General features: G+C 37.3%; 1 protein-coding gene across 5 annotated transcripts; it reads left to right on the plus strand.

Moving 5' to 3' along the window:
* The first annotated feature begins 11,012 nt into the window (after positions 1–11,012).
* On the plus strand, positions 11,013–13,559 carry LOC108369956 (uncharacterized). 5 transcript variants are annotated; one of them, XM_017625186.1, is made up of 3 exons: positions 11,013–11,093; positions 11,187–11,949; positions 13,051–13,559. In XM_017625186.1, the coding sequence occupies exons 2-3, from the start codon at positions 11,593–11,595 to the stop codon at positions 13,291–13,293; spliced, it is 600 nt and encodes a 199-aa protein (XP_017480675.1). In that variant the 5' UTR covers positions 11,013–11,093; positions 11,187–11,592; the 3' UTR covers positions 13,294–13,559. The 5 variants fall into 5 exon arrangements, with proteins under 5 accessions (XP_017480675.1, XP_017480671.1, XP_017480673.1 ...); XM_017625184.1 differs by having other exon boundaries at positions 11,063–11,128; XM_017625182.1 differs by having other exon boundaries at positions 11,052–11,949.
* The last annotated feature ends 2,877 nt before the right edge of the window (positions 13,560–16,436 follow it).

The raw sequence follows: 16,436 nt of genomic DNA on the forward strand, positions 1-16,436 counted from the left end.
TTGTTCAAGTGTGGCATGTCAACTACCAGTTTCGTAGCTCCAGGAGTGGATGCCACACTTCCCCCTACATACAAACTACCCCCGCGAAAACTTACAGGGAGCGTCACTTGTGTGCGGTGCTGGACTACACACCACGTAGCTCAACTAGTCAGCCTTCATGCAAGCAAAACAAAAAAAACCAAAATGAAAAATGTAACACTTGCTGTGATCACCCAACCTCGAATGTCACTCCAAATTGCGCTGCGGCAACTTTAAAGGCACTTCCAAGTTGTAATGATCATCCCACCCGCTGTTGTCAGTCGGACACAAATCACTCACGGTGACCGCTAGTGATGTTGTCATCTTGACCCTATCCTGTCCGATAGAAAGCTAGAAATGAAAGAAAGGAATCTATAATATACGGCAACAGAAGAAGTGATAGAAGAAAACGAGTAAACAGTTAAAGCGAAAAAATATGGGGAAAAAATAAAAACTATGAGCTATTTTCGTTGGGCGCCATTGTTACGTGGGTGATCTGTCCGGTAAGAGCAGGTGGTGCAAAGGCATGGTGGCGAACCCGGTCTAGCTCCTCGGATGGGGGGGTCTTTACCACCTGTCTTACCTACACCCACATCAACAAAAAATTTTTGATCCTGCCTGCTTGTCTTAAAAAAGTGGAAGAAATCAAGCTAAGAAGCGAAAAGACGAAAAGGTGTCAAGAAAAGGAGTCGTCCCTCCCCTTCTACGCGAAACCTACGCGTAGCCATCTATAATTCAGGGAGTTGCTTACACTAAACTTATTACTATGTGCTTTATTAAACAACCTAAAAAACGGCAAAAAAAATCCTCAACCTATTTTCAAATTGTGGATATTAACAGGCATCTACGGAGAAATTCATTGATTCATTTCACAATCCAACGAAGATCAATTCAAATGCTACTATTCCAACATCATAGGGAAAATTAAATACCACAATTCTAATAAATAAAATTTTTCATGATAAAAGGAAAATCTTAATCGAAAATATGAATTTCTTCTACCTACTCCTTTATTACTGCAATACGTTAACTTATATTATTCACAAATTCAAAAATTAAAATTTTAATTCAATTCAAAAATTTAATTTCTGTTTTTTTTTTGAACCACCCTAACGTTGAATTTCTGCCTATAGGTGAAAAGAGACGCACTTCACTTTGTCATTAAGAAACCTGACTTGTGTATAATTTACGCAAGGAAAATGTATATCTGTATGTAGATATCTCTACATAAATATTTATGAACAAATGTATGTATGTATATATGTATATGAATCAATTTAGAACTCACCTTAATAGTCCAACGATGTTGGCGCCAGCATACGGAGAGGACCTGTGGGGAATTGAGAGCAAACATACATATGTACATACATATATAAAGCAACCGCTGAGGGGCTGACACCTGCGCTGTTTGGCAATTTTGGTCACTCGCTCCTGTTGGGCACAGTGAGCGGGTCAGTTAGCAAAACTACGTTTAATAAAATTTACGAGAGAAAAAAAATAAAAATTTTAATAAAATCGAATGAAGCAAGACAAAGGGCGTGTAAATAAATGAACTAGATCAACAAGTGGCTATTATACTAAAAAAACTAAGACTATCATAGAGAGAGGGGTTGAAAGAACCAAAAGAATGTGCAATAAAAACTAAGGCCTACCAGCTTTACGGAAATATTATACTTGAAAATAATTACATTATCTGTTTTTAAGTGGGTAACAACAATAATAAGCGTATTAATGTGCAAAGTAAATTAATTATTCGCAATTGAAATAAAAAAATAAAGGAAAATTTATGATAGCAAAAACAACAGAAAACACACGCTTAATTGTCAAAAATAGGCAAAGGAAATACGTAAAAAAAGTGATAATGGGCAAACTGGAAAAAAATAATACAAAAACTGCACGTAGGCACTAGCTTGGCGGCGTTGGCGCCGGTGCGATCGTACATCTGCCGGCGCTGCTGGAACGATGTATGTATGTTTTCCCTCGCTGGTAAGTACACAGTCTCTCTCGATTTCCTCTGGTGGATTTCCAATCTGCACAGTGGTATTGGAAACTACAATTGACCGCGGCCGTTGACCCAATTTTTTTTCCAAATTGTCACAGCTGGCTGTCGGAATGTAATACGTGTACATATGTATGTCGCGGCTGTTAGAAGCCTATGTTAACATACATAGGTACTGGCTCCGATTAAATGCACGTATGTTGGTGTGGGTGCGTGTTGCTGCCACCAAATATTGGTCGAGCAACTATTCGTGTTGGGTGCTTAGCTCGTGTATCTTGCCTCAAATGCTCACACAACCGGGCAGTGGTGGAATTGTTTAAAGTCCTGGCTGCTAATTCGGTGGACGTGTCGCTTGACGTCTACCCCAGCGGGGACTAATTGATCTCCAATTATACCCATAAGAGATGAGTCGACACTAATTGATCTCCATTAGTACCCGTATGAGTCTAGTTGCGACTAATTAATGCCCTATTGTACCCGATTGAGAGTAATCTCGGAATGCAGTTATATGCATATACGTATATGTATGCTTATACGAGTTTGAGTTTGTGCCTTATGCGTTCAAACTGCATATACATGCGTACAAACTTTAGCCAAGACATGCAGCAGGGAATATTTAGCATCAGAACTCAGTAACATACTCATTTAAATTATTTAAACTGTTGCACATTTCCGTGTAAAATTCATTATGCCTTAGAAAATTTTAGTTTTCACACGTTTGAAGAGAAGTGCAATAAGTGATGTATCTAAAAATAAAAACACATATTCCCAACCCATGTTTGGATTCTTTCCTATCTATTTGGTCAGAGATATTTTTGTCTACTCACCTCAGATTTTGATAACAGGAACTGAAAACGGATCCTGGTAATGCCCCGTAAGGATTTTTTTTTTGTTTGGTATAACCACTTTACACGCTTGTAATGCGACACTTGTAAATTCCACCGTAACTTTACCAAGGTCGGTGTTATGCAGACAAACTTTTGTTTCCCAAATTAAATGGCGGCTGCGTAGTTTGCTCGGAGGTGGTTATGTCGAGTTTGGCACAGGGTTGCACGTTCATTATGGTTTTCATGGCTATTGCCAACACGAAACGAGAATTTGTAGTACATAACGCGCACATTTAATATATTTTTTATGATATCCTATAGGCAATTAACTGTGCCCTAATCTTTGAAGCTCCTACATCATAAATTCAGTTCTCTGCCTTTCGGTATCACGGCAATTTTTGTGTATAGCAACATTTGTCTAAAATTTTTGTATATGACAACACCGAATTTGCTGCAGTTTAACCAAGCAAAACTAGTTTGCTGTGAGAGTCGCCAAACTCGCTCTCTCCGAGTTTGCTGCAACAACAATTGCACGCAGTTTGCCAAACAAAATTTCTGCATAACACCGACCTAATAAACTTCTCGGTCTTTATTGGCTGCATTTTATCGGGCATGGTATGGCCGAGAATGTCACTCATGCCTCACCTACTCAATCCCCAATCGGCCGATCCAGTCACTCATCTTCGAAAATTTTCACCCATGCACACTCACAACCAGCAACTGCTTTATCACCGCCGGGTTAGCAAGGTTTCGCACCTTAGCCTGCCTACTATGTTGGATTTGAAAGTGTGGCTACTTTCACTTCCTCCACACATGCATTAGCACACACACACACATGTAAACACACATACCAAGTAACAGCTGGCGTTACATTTTCTCTTTCTTTCACATGGAATTCGCTATTATATTATACTATATGTATTTGTCTCTTTTCAATAAAATATTATTATGCGATTAATAACGTGTTATATAACGTAAAGAATGGCATATATAGATAACCAACCAAACTAAAAATGCAGAGCGCTAGTACTTTTTACGCTGATTTTAATTATATAAATATTATTTGCCGCAATTAAAAAGTAAAGTAGATATAAGAGGTAAAACAAAAAAAATGTGATATTTTAAAATATAAATATATATATTTTCTAAACTACGTAACCGATTCAAAAGGTAATGATGTCAGAATGAAGACAATTAATTGATCTTCAAGCTAATATATAATTAAGCCAAAAATATTATAAAACAAAAAAAGAGTCATCATTTTTTCATAAAATAACCTCTTTTTAGAAAAAGTCGCTAATCAATATTAAAAAAATGTATAATATTTAGAAAGTGCAGCGTTTTTGTGTTGTTGTGGGTGGTTAGCGGTTTCATGTATTTCTGTGTCGGTCGCTGGGGGCTTTCTGTATATCTCGTGTTCCAGTCTGTTGATGGTCCTGTTTATTTTAATCGTTAGATCCAAATAGTTAAGTTTTCCTTTATCTTCCTTATCCATCGTGAATGCTATATTTTTGTGTTGTTCATTAAGTTAGTCTAATATCTGCTCCTCTTTGTCCCCCGTTATTATACATATTATGTCGTCCACATATCTAGCGTAGAAGCTGACCCCTAAATTGGTTGTGAGATGCTGAGTATAGCCGATTGAGGTGTTCATGCAAAGCCTAGAGGAGAAATATATGGAGCATCTCACAACCAATTGAGGGGTTAGCTTCTACGCTAGATATGTGGACGACATAATATGTATAATAACGGGGGACAAAGAGGAGCAGATATTGTAATAAGTATGTCATAACGTCAAGCTTAAGCAGTATTAAAGTAGTACAATGTTACTTGTATTTATAAACACATATTGGTATTATAATTACATTCATTTATGGACGCCGTTAGCTTTCGACTAATCATTGTAAAAGCGCAAGTATATATCCACGTGCTTACGATTACTTTAATAAATTGTTAAGCACTGTGCGAATTACAACTTCACCATAACTTGTTTCAATAATAAGTTGGACACTTATTACATGGTGTCAGAATGGCAGAGAACAGACTACCACCGGAATTAGATTGCAGCAATTTGGCAAAGGACTGGCCTATATGGAGAGGTAATTTTTGCATGTACATGCATGCAAATGCCAAATTAAAAGAAAGAGACGACGTACAAGTGGCCACATTCCTTTGGCTTGTGGGATCAAAGGCTGTAGAAATCTACAATACTTTGTTTCCAAATGATGGAACGACAGAGCAATTGCTAGGATTGGATGCCAACATTATCGGTAACGTTGATGAAACTGGCGATGGTGAAAATTAGGGTGGTTCTTCAGGCGATAATGACGGTTGAAGTGTTCGTACACTCAAACAAGTATTGCAAGCTTTTGACGATTATTGTATTCCGAAGAAAAACGTTGCTATGGAATCGTTCAAATTCAATACTATATCTCAAAAGGAAAAGCAACCGTTTACTGAATACGAAACTGAGTTACGAACACAAATTCGCTATTGTGACTACTCTTGCAGCTGTGGAAAATCGTACAATGATCGTATGCTTCGGGACAGAATAATTTTGGGTGTTTACGATAAAACGTTGCAGCTCAAATTGCTCGACGGAAAGGATGATCCATTGCCAAACATAATTGAGAAGTGTAAAATATATGAAGCGGCCAACGCCAACAAAGTTATCTTGGAGCAAGGAACGGTTAAAATGGTCAATTCAACGTCAGTTCAACGTATTAATAGTTTTTGCTACAATTGTGGACAGCAACCATTTTCACTAGGGCACTTGAACGTGTGTAAAGCAAAAGATATTAGTGGTATTCATCTAAACCGATAACTTTATCAAGCAGATAATCTTATAAGTTTATGCACTCTGTTACATGAACGACCCACACTCTCTTTTCGTTTACACATGCGACAATAGTCGTGTTTTCTTTGGTTATAAAGCGCAGTGTCACTAACTTTATACTACTAGCACGGGGATAAAGAAATTATAGAAACTACCTCACTAAATTGGAAAAAATTATATTTACGAGATATCTATTTAAATAAATGTACATATAACATAAAGGCTATTTATTTGAAGCAAGTTATAAGAAACAATGGCAGAATGTCTGTTTGTGTATGAATTCATTTGTCACGGCTACCAAACTTTGCGAATTATCAGTGAAACAAAACAAACAGACGGGATAATAATTGAACCAGATCTCTATCAGGATCATATCGTTGTTGAATGTGCGTGCAAAATTTGTATGCGGATTCCGATGATTGCCTAAGAAAACATAGCTAGAGTTGCGACAGAGTTGCATTGTCTTCAGTTTATCAAGTTTATTCAGTGAAATCGCTGGATAAATTTATCAGAAATGTGTAAACGAGTTTCCATACAAATTTTGACAGTTCATTTATAAGGTTTACACAATTATAAGTTTATACGGTTTACAATGCATTTATAAGGTTTGATGAATACCCTTATTATTTGCCGAGGATGCAACAAGCACGGTAATTTTTTCAAAATGTGTCGCGGAAAAAAAGTTCAGCAAGCAACTCCAAACGAAAATCCATGGACAGAATAGGAGAAACGAATCAAACAACAAAATTAAAGGACAGGTACACTCGGTGCAGGACTATTACAGCTAACTAGTGAACTAGTACATAATAATTGTATTTATAGAATAAATGTGAATAATAAGGAGTCAAGTAGTGGCAGGTGGACTAAAGATTTTTATATACAGGATATAAAAATTCGATTCAAAATAGACTCCGGTTCCGATATTAATTGCATTCCGATCAAATACATTTCAAAACTAAATGTGAAATTTAATAGTCACTTAATTAATTATGCCATATATGATTATTATGGAAATAAAATAAAAAGTTTTGGTACAATATCCCTCAGGTGCATTGATCCGTATTTGAATACCAGTCAAGAGGCAGATTTTGTTGTGAAAGGTACGCACGAGCCAATTTTAGGTTTAGAAACTTGTATTAAATTTCAAATAATAAAGCGAATAGATATTCACGATGTCACTTTGTCAAGCAATATGATAGTGTTTTTAGCGGATTGGGAAAATTTCCAGGGAAAGATTCAATTACATTAAAAGAAGGGGCAACTTCTTGTTTGCATTATAAAAAGAGAATACCGTTGAGCTTGTTAGAACGATTCAGAACAAAAATTCAGGAAATGGTAACAAACAAAATAAAAACGCCAGTCAACCTTCCAACAGATTGGGTTCACAACGTACAGTTAGTAGAAAAGAAGAATGATGTCACAAGGCAGTTAGCCAATAAACACGTATTTACAGTCCTTGACCTTAGCACTGGGTTTTGGCAGATGGAGCTTGACGAACCAAGCTCAAATCTAACGACGTTCATGACTCCCTTTGGTCGACATAAATTCAATCGCGTGCCTTTCGGGTTAAGTTTTGCTCCTGAAATAGTTTGCTCATATATTCAAAAAGAAATGGTGAAACAGTTTGAAGATACACCCGGTGTTATAATCTATTTCGATGACATCGCAATTGTATCAGAAAATCTTAAGACGCACGATGAAATTCTCTGTAAAGTTATGAAACGAGCTATGGAAAGGGGCATAAAATTCAATCCCGATAAAATTCAATAGAGGGTTACAGAAATGAAATTCATGAGTCGTGTAGTATCAGAGGGCAAAATTAAGCCACGTAGCAAATATTGTGAAGCGATTAGAAAGTTAGGAAAATAAAGGAGATGTAATGCGATTTTTGGGCTTGCTTAAGTTTCTGGCTGTGTACATTCCAAATTTATCACAAAATACAGCAAACTTGCATAAGTTAACGTATAATAATGTTTCGTTCCAGTGGTCAGATGCGCATGAGCATGAGTTACAGAAGCTTATTAACATGATTACATCTGAGCCAGTGTTAGCCCTTTATGATAAAGGAAAGCCCATTGTGCTGCAGACTGGTGCTTTCAAAGATGGGTTAGGATGTGTTTTGTTGCAAGAGGGTCAACCGGTGGCGTTTGCGTCCAGAACGTTAAGTAAATCAGAGCAAAAATGGGCCCAAATTGAAAAAGAACTATTGGCCATAGTATTTTCGTATATAAAGTTTCACTATTATCTTTATGGTCGTGACTTTGTAGTGCAAAGCGAACATAAGCCCCTGGAGTCACTGGTGAAGAAGCAGATCGATGAAGTGACTACAAGGCTGCAGGCAATGTTTATGTTCTTGCTTCAATACCCTAAAATGGAAATTGTTTACACCCCAGGTAAGCGAACGCTAGTTGCAGATTGCCTCTCACGAGCTCCTTTAGCGGAAAGCGTAGAAATTCAGGAACTTAGTGAAGTAATTCACTCGATTAGAAAACGAGTTTGCATGTCAAAAGACAATTACATAGCCTATTGCAAATGCTTGGAAGAAGACAAAAGTTATCAGAAAGTTTGTGACTATGCACAATATGGGTGGCCAAATTATAATAGTTTGGATGAGCTTGGTAAACGGTTTCATAAGTATAAATCAGTCATCCACTTTGAAAATGGTATGCTGCTAAAGAGTCATCGCTTGATAATTCCCACAGGCTTACAACCAATTGTAAGTAAATGGCTGCATGGACCACATTTAGGCATCGAAAAAACCCTCCAAAGAGCTAGAACTCTTTACTTTTGGCCAACATGAATCAGTAATTAAAAGAATTAATTGCTGGGTGTGTGGTGTGTGAAGCATTTAGGCGTAATCAGACAAAAGAACCACTGAAACAGGATGAGTACCCTCGTACCCGTTTCAAACAGTAGGAATGGATATTTTTGAATTAGGGGGCAAAACTACATCTCTTTTATTGATTCATATTCGAACTTGGTGTTCGCAGAACAGCTTAAAAACAAAACCATTGGGTCAGTTGTTAATGTATTGAAGCAGCTATACAGCAATACAATTGGCTATCCTGCGACAATACGCTGTGACAATAATCCATTTAATTCATCAGAAATGGAACACTTCTCAAATTAAGCAAACATAGTGCTTTAGTTTTCAACTCCTAGATATCCACAGAGCAATTGGTTGGCTGAAAAAGGAGTAGCTATTGCAAAAAATTTACTATAACGGTGCTACGAAGTGAACGAGCGGGACAATTTTATTTCCATTTACTTGAATATAACAACATTCCAGTAGATAGCATGCGATTATGCCCCGCGCAGTTGTTTTTTGGAAGATTATTAAAAACCAAGCTCCCAACAACGGAAGACCTTTTGTTCAGGAATGCGCCTGACGAATTAAAAGTACAAGAAACAATCGCAGATAAAAGATTAAGACAAAAACACAACTTTGATCGGATTGCAAAACCTTTACCGGAGCTAAAGTTAGGGGATAGGGTAATATTTAAGAAAGAAGGCAAAGAGTGGCATTATGGTGTCATTACTGGAAATGTGAATGGTAGATCATATGTAGTTAAAGATAATAACAATCATTCTTGTAGACGCAACCGAAGATATATAGCTCAAAGCGCTAACAATATATTAGATAATAAGGAAGCTGTTCTGGAAGAAAGAATTGAGAGAAGAAAAGAGAATAACTGCATGTTACCCTCACAAACCCAGCTTGGGGGAAATAACCCAAAGGCCTCAAATGACGCTGTATCGCCGGTGTTAAATCAATCTTTCATTGAGTCAAGCAATGCTGCAAACAGCAACAATAACACTGTCGATGTAACTGAGTCTGATATTATTGTACGCGAAGTGGTCATGCAGTGGTTCCCCCCAAGTTGTATGGTTTTGACGAGGACGACAATTAATATATTATTAAATCATTACACTGATGTATATAAAAAAAAATTGCATGTAATAAGTATGTCATAAAGTCAAGCTTAAGCAGTATTAACCTAGTACAATGTTAGGCTTTCTGCACATTGGTCGTCCAATCATAGTTACTTCATCGTCATCAATCATGATGCAACGATTACATGACGACTACCTTTTCGCATACTCGGTCGTGTTATATCAATTCATTTGGCGTCTAAAAATTGACTTGAAGCAGGTATTTTCTGTTTTTCTGGTTGATATTTTCGCGAAATGTTTACAAAAACCTGCAATTTTTAAAATATCTATTATTAATATCTCTTCTATTTTTCCTGAAATGTATTTTATGCATTCAGAGACTTTTTACCATTTCGTCATGTTTTATAGTTAAAACGCTCAGATTTATTGAATTTTATTGCAATTATCCAGTTTTTAATAATTTCGACAGATTTTATGACAAAGACACTAATTTTTATGCAATTTTAATGCAAATATTAACTCTTTCGCAAATTTTTCCCCATGAAATGTAAACAAACAATAGGTTCATTGCTTATCTTTTTGGACTAAAATCTGAAAAGTGTCAAGATGCCAGAGCGTAAGCAAAATGCGCTCACTAAAAGAGAATAACTGGAAAAGTAAAGGAACGCAAAAAACCAAATTTTTAGTCCAAAGAATGGCAACAACAAAGCTAACGTCAAATAAGAATGGAAATGTACAGTTGTCCACAAAATAACAGGAGTGCGATATTTTGACCAGTTTTGGCTATTTGCCTTTTGTTTATTTAATGTTTATTATTTTTTTATAAAAGCCTAGCTGGCTATACAACAAACACCATATAAATTCAGATTTTAAACTTTGTATAAAAATTATAAAAATTTTGCAATTTTTCACCCAAATTTCAAACTTTTTAATCAGAATCTTTAGAAAAAATTCTGGTATGCAGTTTTGTAGCACATTCAATTCTAGTCTGAAGAAGTGCAAGTTTCAAGCGGCTAAAAAATTCCGTTGATTTTTGGCAATTTTTTTGCTGGCAGTGTCCTCCATATAAAAGAAAATTGTCGACATACTTTGTATGGAAAAAACGTGAAACACCTTTAACCAAAAAAAATTCTAAAAAATCAACGGAATTTTTTAGCCGCTTGAAACTTGCACTTCTTCAGATTAGAATTGAATGTGCTACAAAACTGCATACCAGAATTTTTTCTAAAGATTCTGATTATCCGTTTCTACATCTTCTACTATTTGCCGATAACTAGCCGATAACGACAAGTGTGCAGATCTCCTTTGAAATGCATGTGCTAAGCCCAAAATTTCAGGGCGAGACGATAACGCAACTATGATTGGACGACAAGTGTGCAGATAGCCTTACTTGTATTTATAAACACATATTGGTATTATAATAACATTCATTTATGAACACAGTTAGCTTTAGATACTATCGATCGATATACAGACTTCCGGTCGACTAATCAATGTAAAAGCGCAAGTATATATCCACGTGCGTACGATTAATTTAATAAATTGTTAAGCACTGTGCGAATTACAACTTCACCATAACTTGTTTTAATAATAAGTTGGACACTTATTACAGATATTAGACTAACTTAATGAACAACACAAAAATATAGCATTCACGATGGATAAGGAAGAGAAAGGAAAACTCAACTATTTGGATCTAACGATTAAAATAAACAGGACCATCAACAGACTGGAATACGAGAAAGCTCCCAGCGACCGACACAGTAATACATGAAACCTCTAACCACCCACAACAACACAAAAACGCTGCATTTAGACAATCATTAACTAGACTTGAGTGAACCCCATTAACTAAGGAAGCACACAGGAGAGAGCTAGACACAATATATGCTATTGCCAAAAACAATGAATACAAAAAAGATCTGGTGGACAAAATTAGAAAGGACTCGAAACGAAAAAGTAGGGACAAGAAAGAAAACAACGATACAGCTTGGGCAGTGTTAACTTACACGGGTAAAATGACATACAAACTGGCCAAGGTTTTCCAAAAATTCAACATTCGCACATCGTTCAGAACCAGGAACAACGTCGGAAGGATGCTGAACAACAGCACAAACGAAGAGGACACTCTAGATAAGCAGGGTGTATACAAATTAACGCGTGAATGCAAGTGTAGCTACATACGGCAAACTGGCCGTAAGATTAAAACAAGATTCCGCGAACATATAAGAGACTACCATAAGAGGATACAAAAGCCGAGCGTCACCCCAGAATCAAACTTCGCAAATCATAAGTTCGAAAATAAATATACACCAATGAAAATTAATAAGGCAGCCAAACTCCTCCACGTACAGCATAAAGGACGGCGTTTGAACATATTGGAAAACATNAGTGTGCAGATCTCCTTTGAAATGCATGTGCTAAGCCCAAAATTTCAGGGCGAGACGATAACGCAACTATGATTGGACGACAAGTGTGCAGATAGCCTTACTTGTATTTATAAACACATATTGGTATTATAATAACATTCATTTATGAACACAGTTAGCTTTAGATACTATCGATCGATATACAGACTTCCGGTCGACTAATCAATGTAAAAGCGCAAGTATATATCCACGTGCGTACGATTAATTTAATAAATTGTTAAGCACTGTGCGAATTACAACTTCACCATAACTTGTTTTAATAATAAGTTGGACACTTATTACAGATATTAGACTAACTTAATGAACAACACAAAAATATAGCATTCACGATGGATAAGGAAGAGAAAGGAAAACTCAACTATTTGGATCTAACGATTAAAATAAACAGGACCATCAACAGACTGGAATACGAGAAAGCTCCCAGCGACCGACACAGTAATACATGAAACCTCTAACCACCCACAACAACACAAAAACGCTGCATTTAGACAATCATTAACTAGACTTGAGTGAACCCCATTAACTAAGGAAGCACACAGGAGAGAGCTAGACACAATATATGCTATTGCCAAAAACAATGAATACAAAAAAGATCTGGTGGACAAAATTAGAAAGGACTCGAAACGAAAAAGTAGGGACAAGAAAGAAAACAACGATACAGCTTGGGCAGTGTTAACTTACACGGGTAAAATGACATACAAACTGGCCAAGGTTTTCCAAAAATTCAACATTCGCACATCGTTCAGAACCAGGAACAACGTCGGAAGGATGCTGAACAACAGCACAAACGAAGAGGACACTCTAGATAAGCAGGGTGTATACAAATTAACGCGTGAATGCAAGTGTAGCTACATACGGCAAACTGGCCGTAAGATTAAAACAAGATTCCGCGAACATATAAGAGACTACCATAAGAGGATACAAAAGCCGAGCGTCACCCCAGAATCAAACTTCGCAAATCATAAGTTCGAAAATAAATATACACCAATGAAAATTAATAAGGCAGCCAAACTCCTCCACGTACAGCATAAAGGACGGCGTTTGAACATATTGGAAAACATGGAGATATACAAGCAGAAAGCATTTCAAGGGAGTATTATAAACGAACAAACAAACACCGTATCCGATGTAATATTCGAACCACTCAAGATGCTGTACGAAAAATATGAGAAGACCCCTGGAAAAAACGTCAACGCGAAGACACATAACCACGCCGCAGAAACCCAGAAAATGAAAATAACGGATTTCTATCTGCCGGCACAAGCAAGCAACCTAATACCTGCTAAATAACGAAACATAAACCGACGCAATCACGAAAACGAAGAAAATAAAAATAACGGATTTCTACCTGCCGGCGAATACAAGCAACCAAAAAAGCACCTACCTGCGAGATAATGAAACAAAAGCGGTCGCACTTAGATGGGTATGCATGACCTAATGACAGTTAAAACAGATAGTAGCACGAATACATAAAAGCGGAAGGAATCACGAACTATTCAGAACGAAAAATAACACTGAAGATGGCACATTCGAAACCGCTTTGTCTCCAAACCAAATTTGACAAGGGATGACGGAAAATCGTTCCACGATACATCATAAACATTTTTAGGTTAAATTGAAACGACTAAAAAACGGAATCCTCCTCACACATATGCCAAGAATAGTAGCGCTGTGATTCCATATGGAATACTAATTCCTTTCGATGTAATGCGTTTTACCTATGGTCTTATTTCCACCTGTGAGATCTCTGCCAAGCGTTCGTAATATTCTTCGACCATCCTGCAACTTCAGCATTGGTCCGGTGTACCATGTAAGCCAATAAAAGTTCTTATACGGAAACTCGAGAGCACAGATGAGCGTTTTCAATTATAGGAAGGCCAAGAGTCCTCGCTGCCCCACAGGATGAAAAGTTGTCGCGTAAATTAGCTAAATGAGTCGTGTGATCTCATGAATATCGTTTAAATGAAGCCATTGATATACCAACCGTGTTCCTTCTTGGACAGATGTGGTTGAATCTTTCGTTGTCAATTTGCCACTTTTACAATTCATCTTAACATTTATGAATTGGTTTCTTTGAATCTTATTGCTGTAATAACGGCCGCCTCGAACAACTTCGTCAATCGGAGGTAGATGCAAGATCACGCTTACACAGTGTTACGGTCTTTATATACTTATTCGCATCCTTGATTTAGCCATCTGAAAAGTAAATTCGTCTAAGATAAAAAAACTCCTTGGCGGTTTCTATATATTTCGGGTGCAGCGTCATCCATTGGGTCCCTTTTCTGCNACTTATTCGCATCCTTGATTTAGCCATCTGAAAAGTAAATTCGTCTAAGATAAAAAAACTCCTTGGCGGTNGAATCACGAACTATTCAGAACGAAAAATAACACTGAAGATGGCACATTCGAAACCGCTTTGTCTCCAAACCAAATTTGACAAGGGATGACGGAAAATCGTTCCACGATACATCATAAACATTTTTAGGTTAAATTGAAACGACTAAAAAACGGAATCCTCCTCACACATATGCCAAGAATAGTAGCGCTGTGATTCCATATGGAATACTAATTCCTTTCGATGTAATGCGTTTTACCTATGGTCTTATTTCCACCTGTGAGATCTCTGCCAAGCGTTCGTAATATTCTTCGACCATCCTGCAACTTCAGCATTGGTCCGGTGTACCATGTAAGCCAATAAAAGTTCTTATACGGAAACTCGAGAGCACAGATGAGCGTTTTCAATTATAGGAAGGCCAAGAGTCCTCGCTGCCCCACAGGATGAAAAGTTGTCGCGTAAATTAGCTAAATGAGTCGTGTGATCTCATGAATATCGTTTAAATGAAGCCATTGATATACCAACCGTGTTCCTTCTTGGACAGATGTGGTTGAATCTTTCGTTGTCAATTTGCCACTTTTACAATTCATCTTAACATTTATGAATTGGTTTCTTTGAATCTTATTGCTGTAATAACGGCCGCCTCGAACAACTTCGTCAATCGGAGGTAGATGCAAGATCACGCTTACACAGTGTTACGGTCTTTATATACTTATTCGCATCCTTGATTTAGCCATCTGAAAAGTAAATTCGTCTAAGATAAAAAAACTCCTTGGCGGTTTCTATATATTTCGGGTGCAGCGTCATCCATTGGGTCCCTTTTCTGCAAAACCTTTGCTTGTCATGAAATGAATACGAATTATGAATTGCAATCAGATTTTATAAAAAATACGGATTTTCTAAATACCTAAACTCCAGCGGGTCCATTTTTAGCAAAGGAATTTTTCACCATACAGGTAGTCACGCTGCGAATGTGAACGAAATCTGTTAATAAATACGACTTTTATAAATAACTCTACTCCAGCGCCACCAGTGTATTTTCTGGTAGCCTATAACAGGACCTCCGACAATTTGACAGGGCTCTATTGAGTGCTTGAGTTTAGTCGGAAAAACGGAAATGGCTATCATTTTATGTATGTAATCTTCCTTATCCTGAGTTCCGCCCGAAAAAACACGCGAAAATATTGAATCCCCCCATAGTAAGTACATGGAAACCAAAAGCGAAAAGTGAACCGGTTCAGGGAAGATGAAACTCATGATAAGGCTGAATATGTTTCGAATGAAAAAAAATCATCATGAAAGTTATAAACGTTTCGTATGTGTATTAACAAAATAGGTTCATAAATACGGCTTTTATAAATAACTCGACTCCAGCACCACCTAGCGGGTCCATTTTTCGCAAGTGCTTTTTACATCATGCTTACGAACGAAATCGGTTCATAAATACAACTTTTATAAATAACTCGCCTCCCGCGCCACCTAGCGGCTCCGTTTTAAGTAAACTTATTTTCCATTATGCTGAAACTATACCTTCTGAATTTTAAAGATATCGGTTCATAAATACGGCTTTTATAAATAACACGACTCCCGCGCCACCTAGCAGGTCTATTTTTGGTAAATGTGTTTGCCATCATGCTGATAGCTTACATTTTGTATTTAAAAGAAATCGGTTCATAAATACGATTTTTATAAATAGTGGTTCTGCGTTGCATTTCAATGCTGGAATTATTATCGGTGTTAATGCTGGTTCCCAAGTAAACGAAATTCTCTACTTTCTCGAAATTGTAACTGTCAACAGTGACGTGGGTGCCAAGGCGCGAATGTGCTGACTGTTTGTTTGATGACAGNAGATTAGAGAAGTCACATGAAAGGGAGTCGCCCTGTCTGAAACCCCGTTTTATGGCGAACGGCTCGGGGAGGTCTTTCCCAATTCTGACGGAGCTGGTGGTATTGCTCAACGTAATTTTACGCAGCCGTATGAGTTTTGAGGGGATGCCAAATTCAGACATAACGGCGTATGGGCAACTCCTTTTAGTGCAATCAAAAGCGGCTTTAAAGCAAGGAATGAAACCGAAACCCAAACCGAAACCGTAACCGT

The sequence above is a fragment of the Rhagoletis zephyria genome, unplaced genomic scaffold (genome assembly GCF_001687245.7).
Source record: "Rhagoletis zephyria isolate East Lansing unplaced genomic scaffold, Rhagoletis_zephyria_1.1 Rzeph_scaffold_03929, whole genome shotgun sequence".
Lineage (NCBI taxonomy): Eukaryota > Metazoa > Arthropoda > Insecta > Diptera > Tephritidae > Rhagoletis > Rhagoletis zephyria.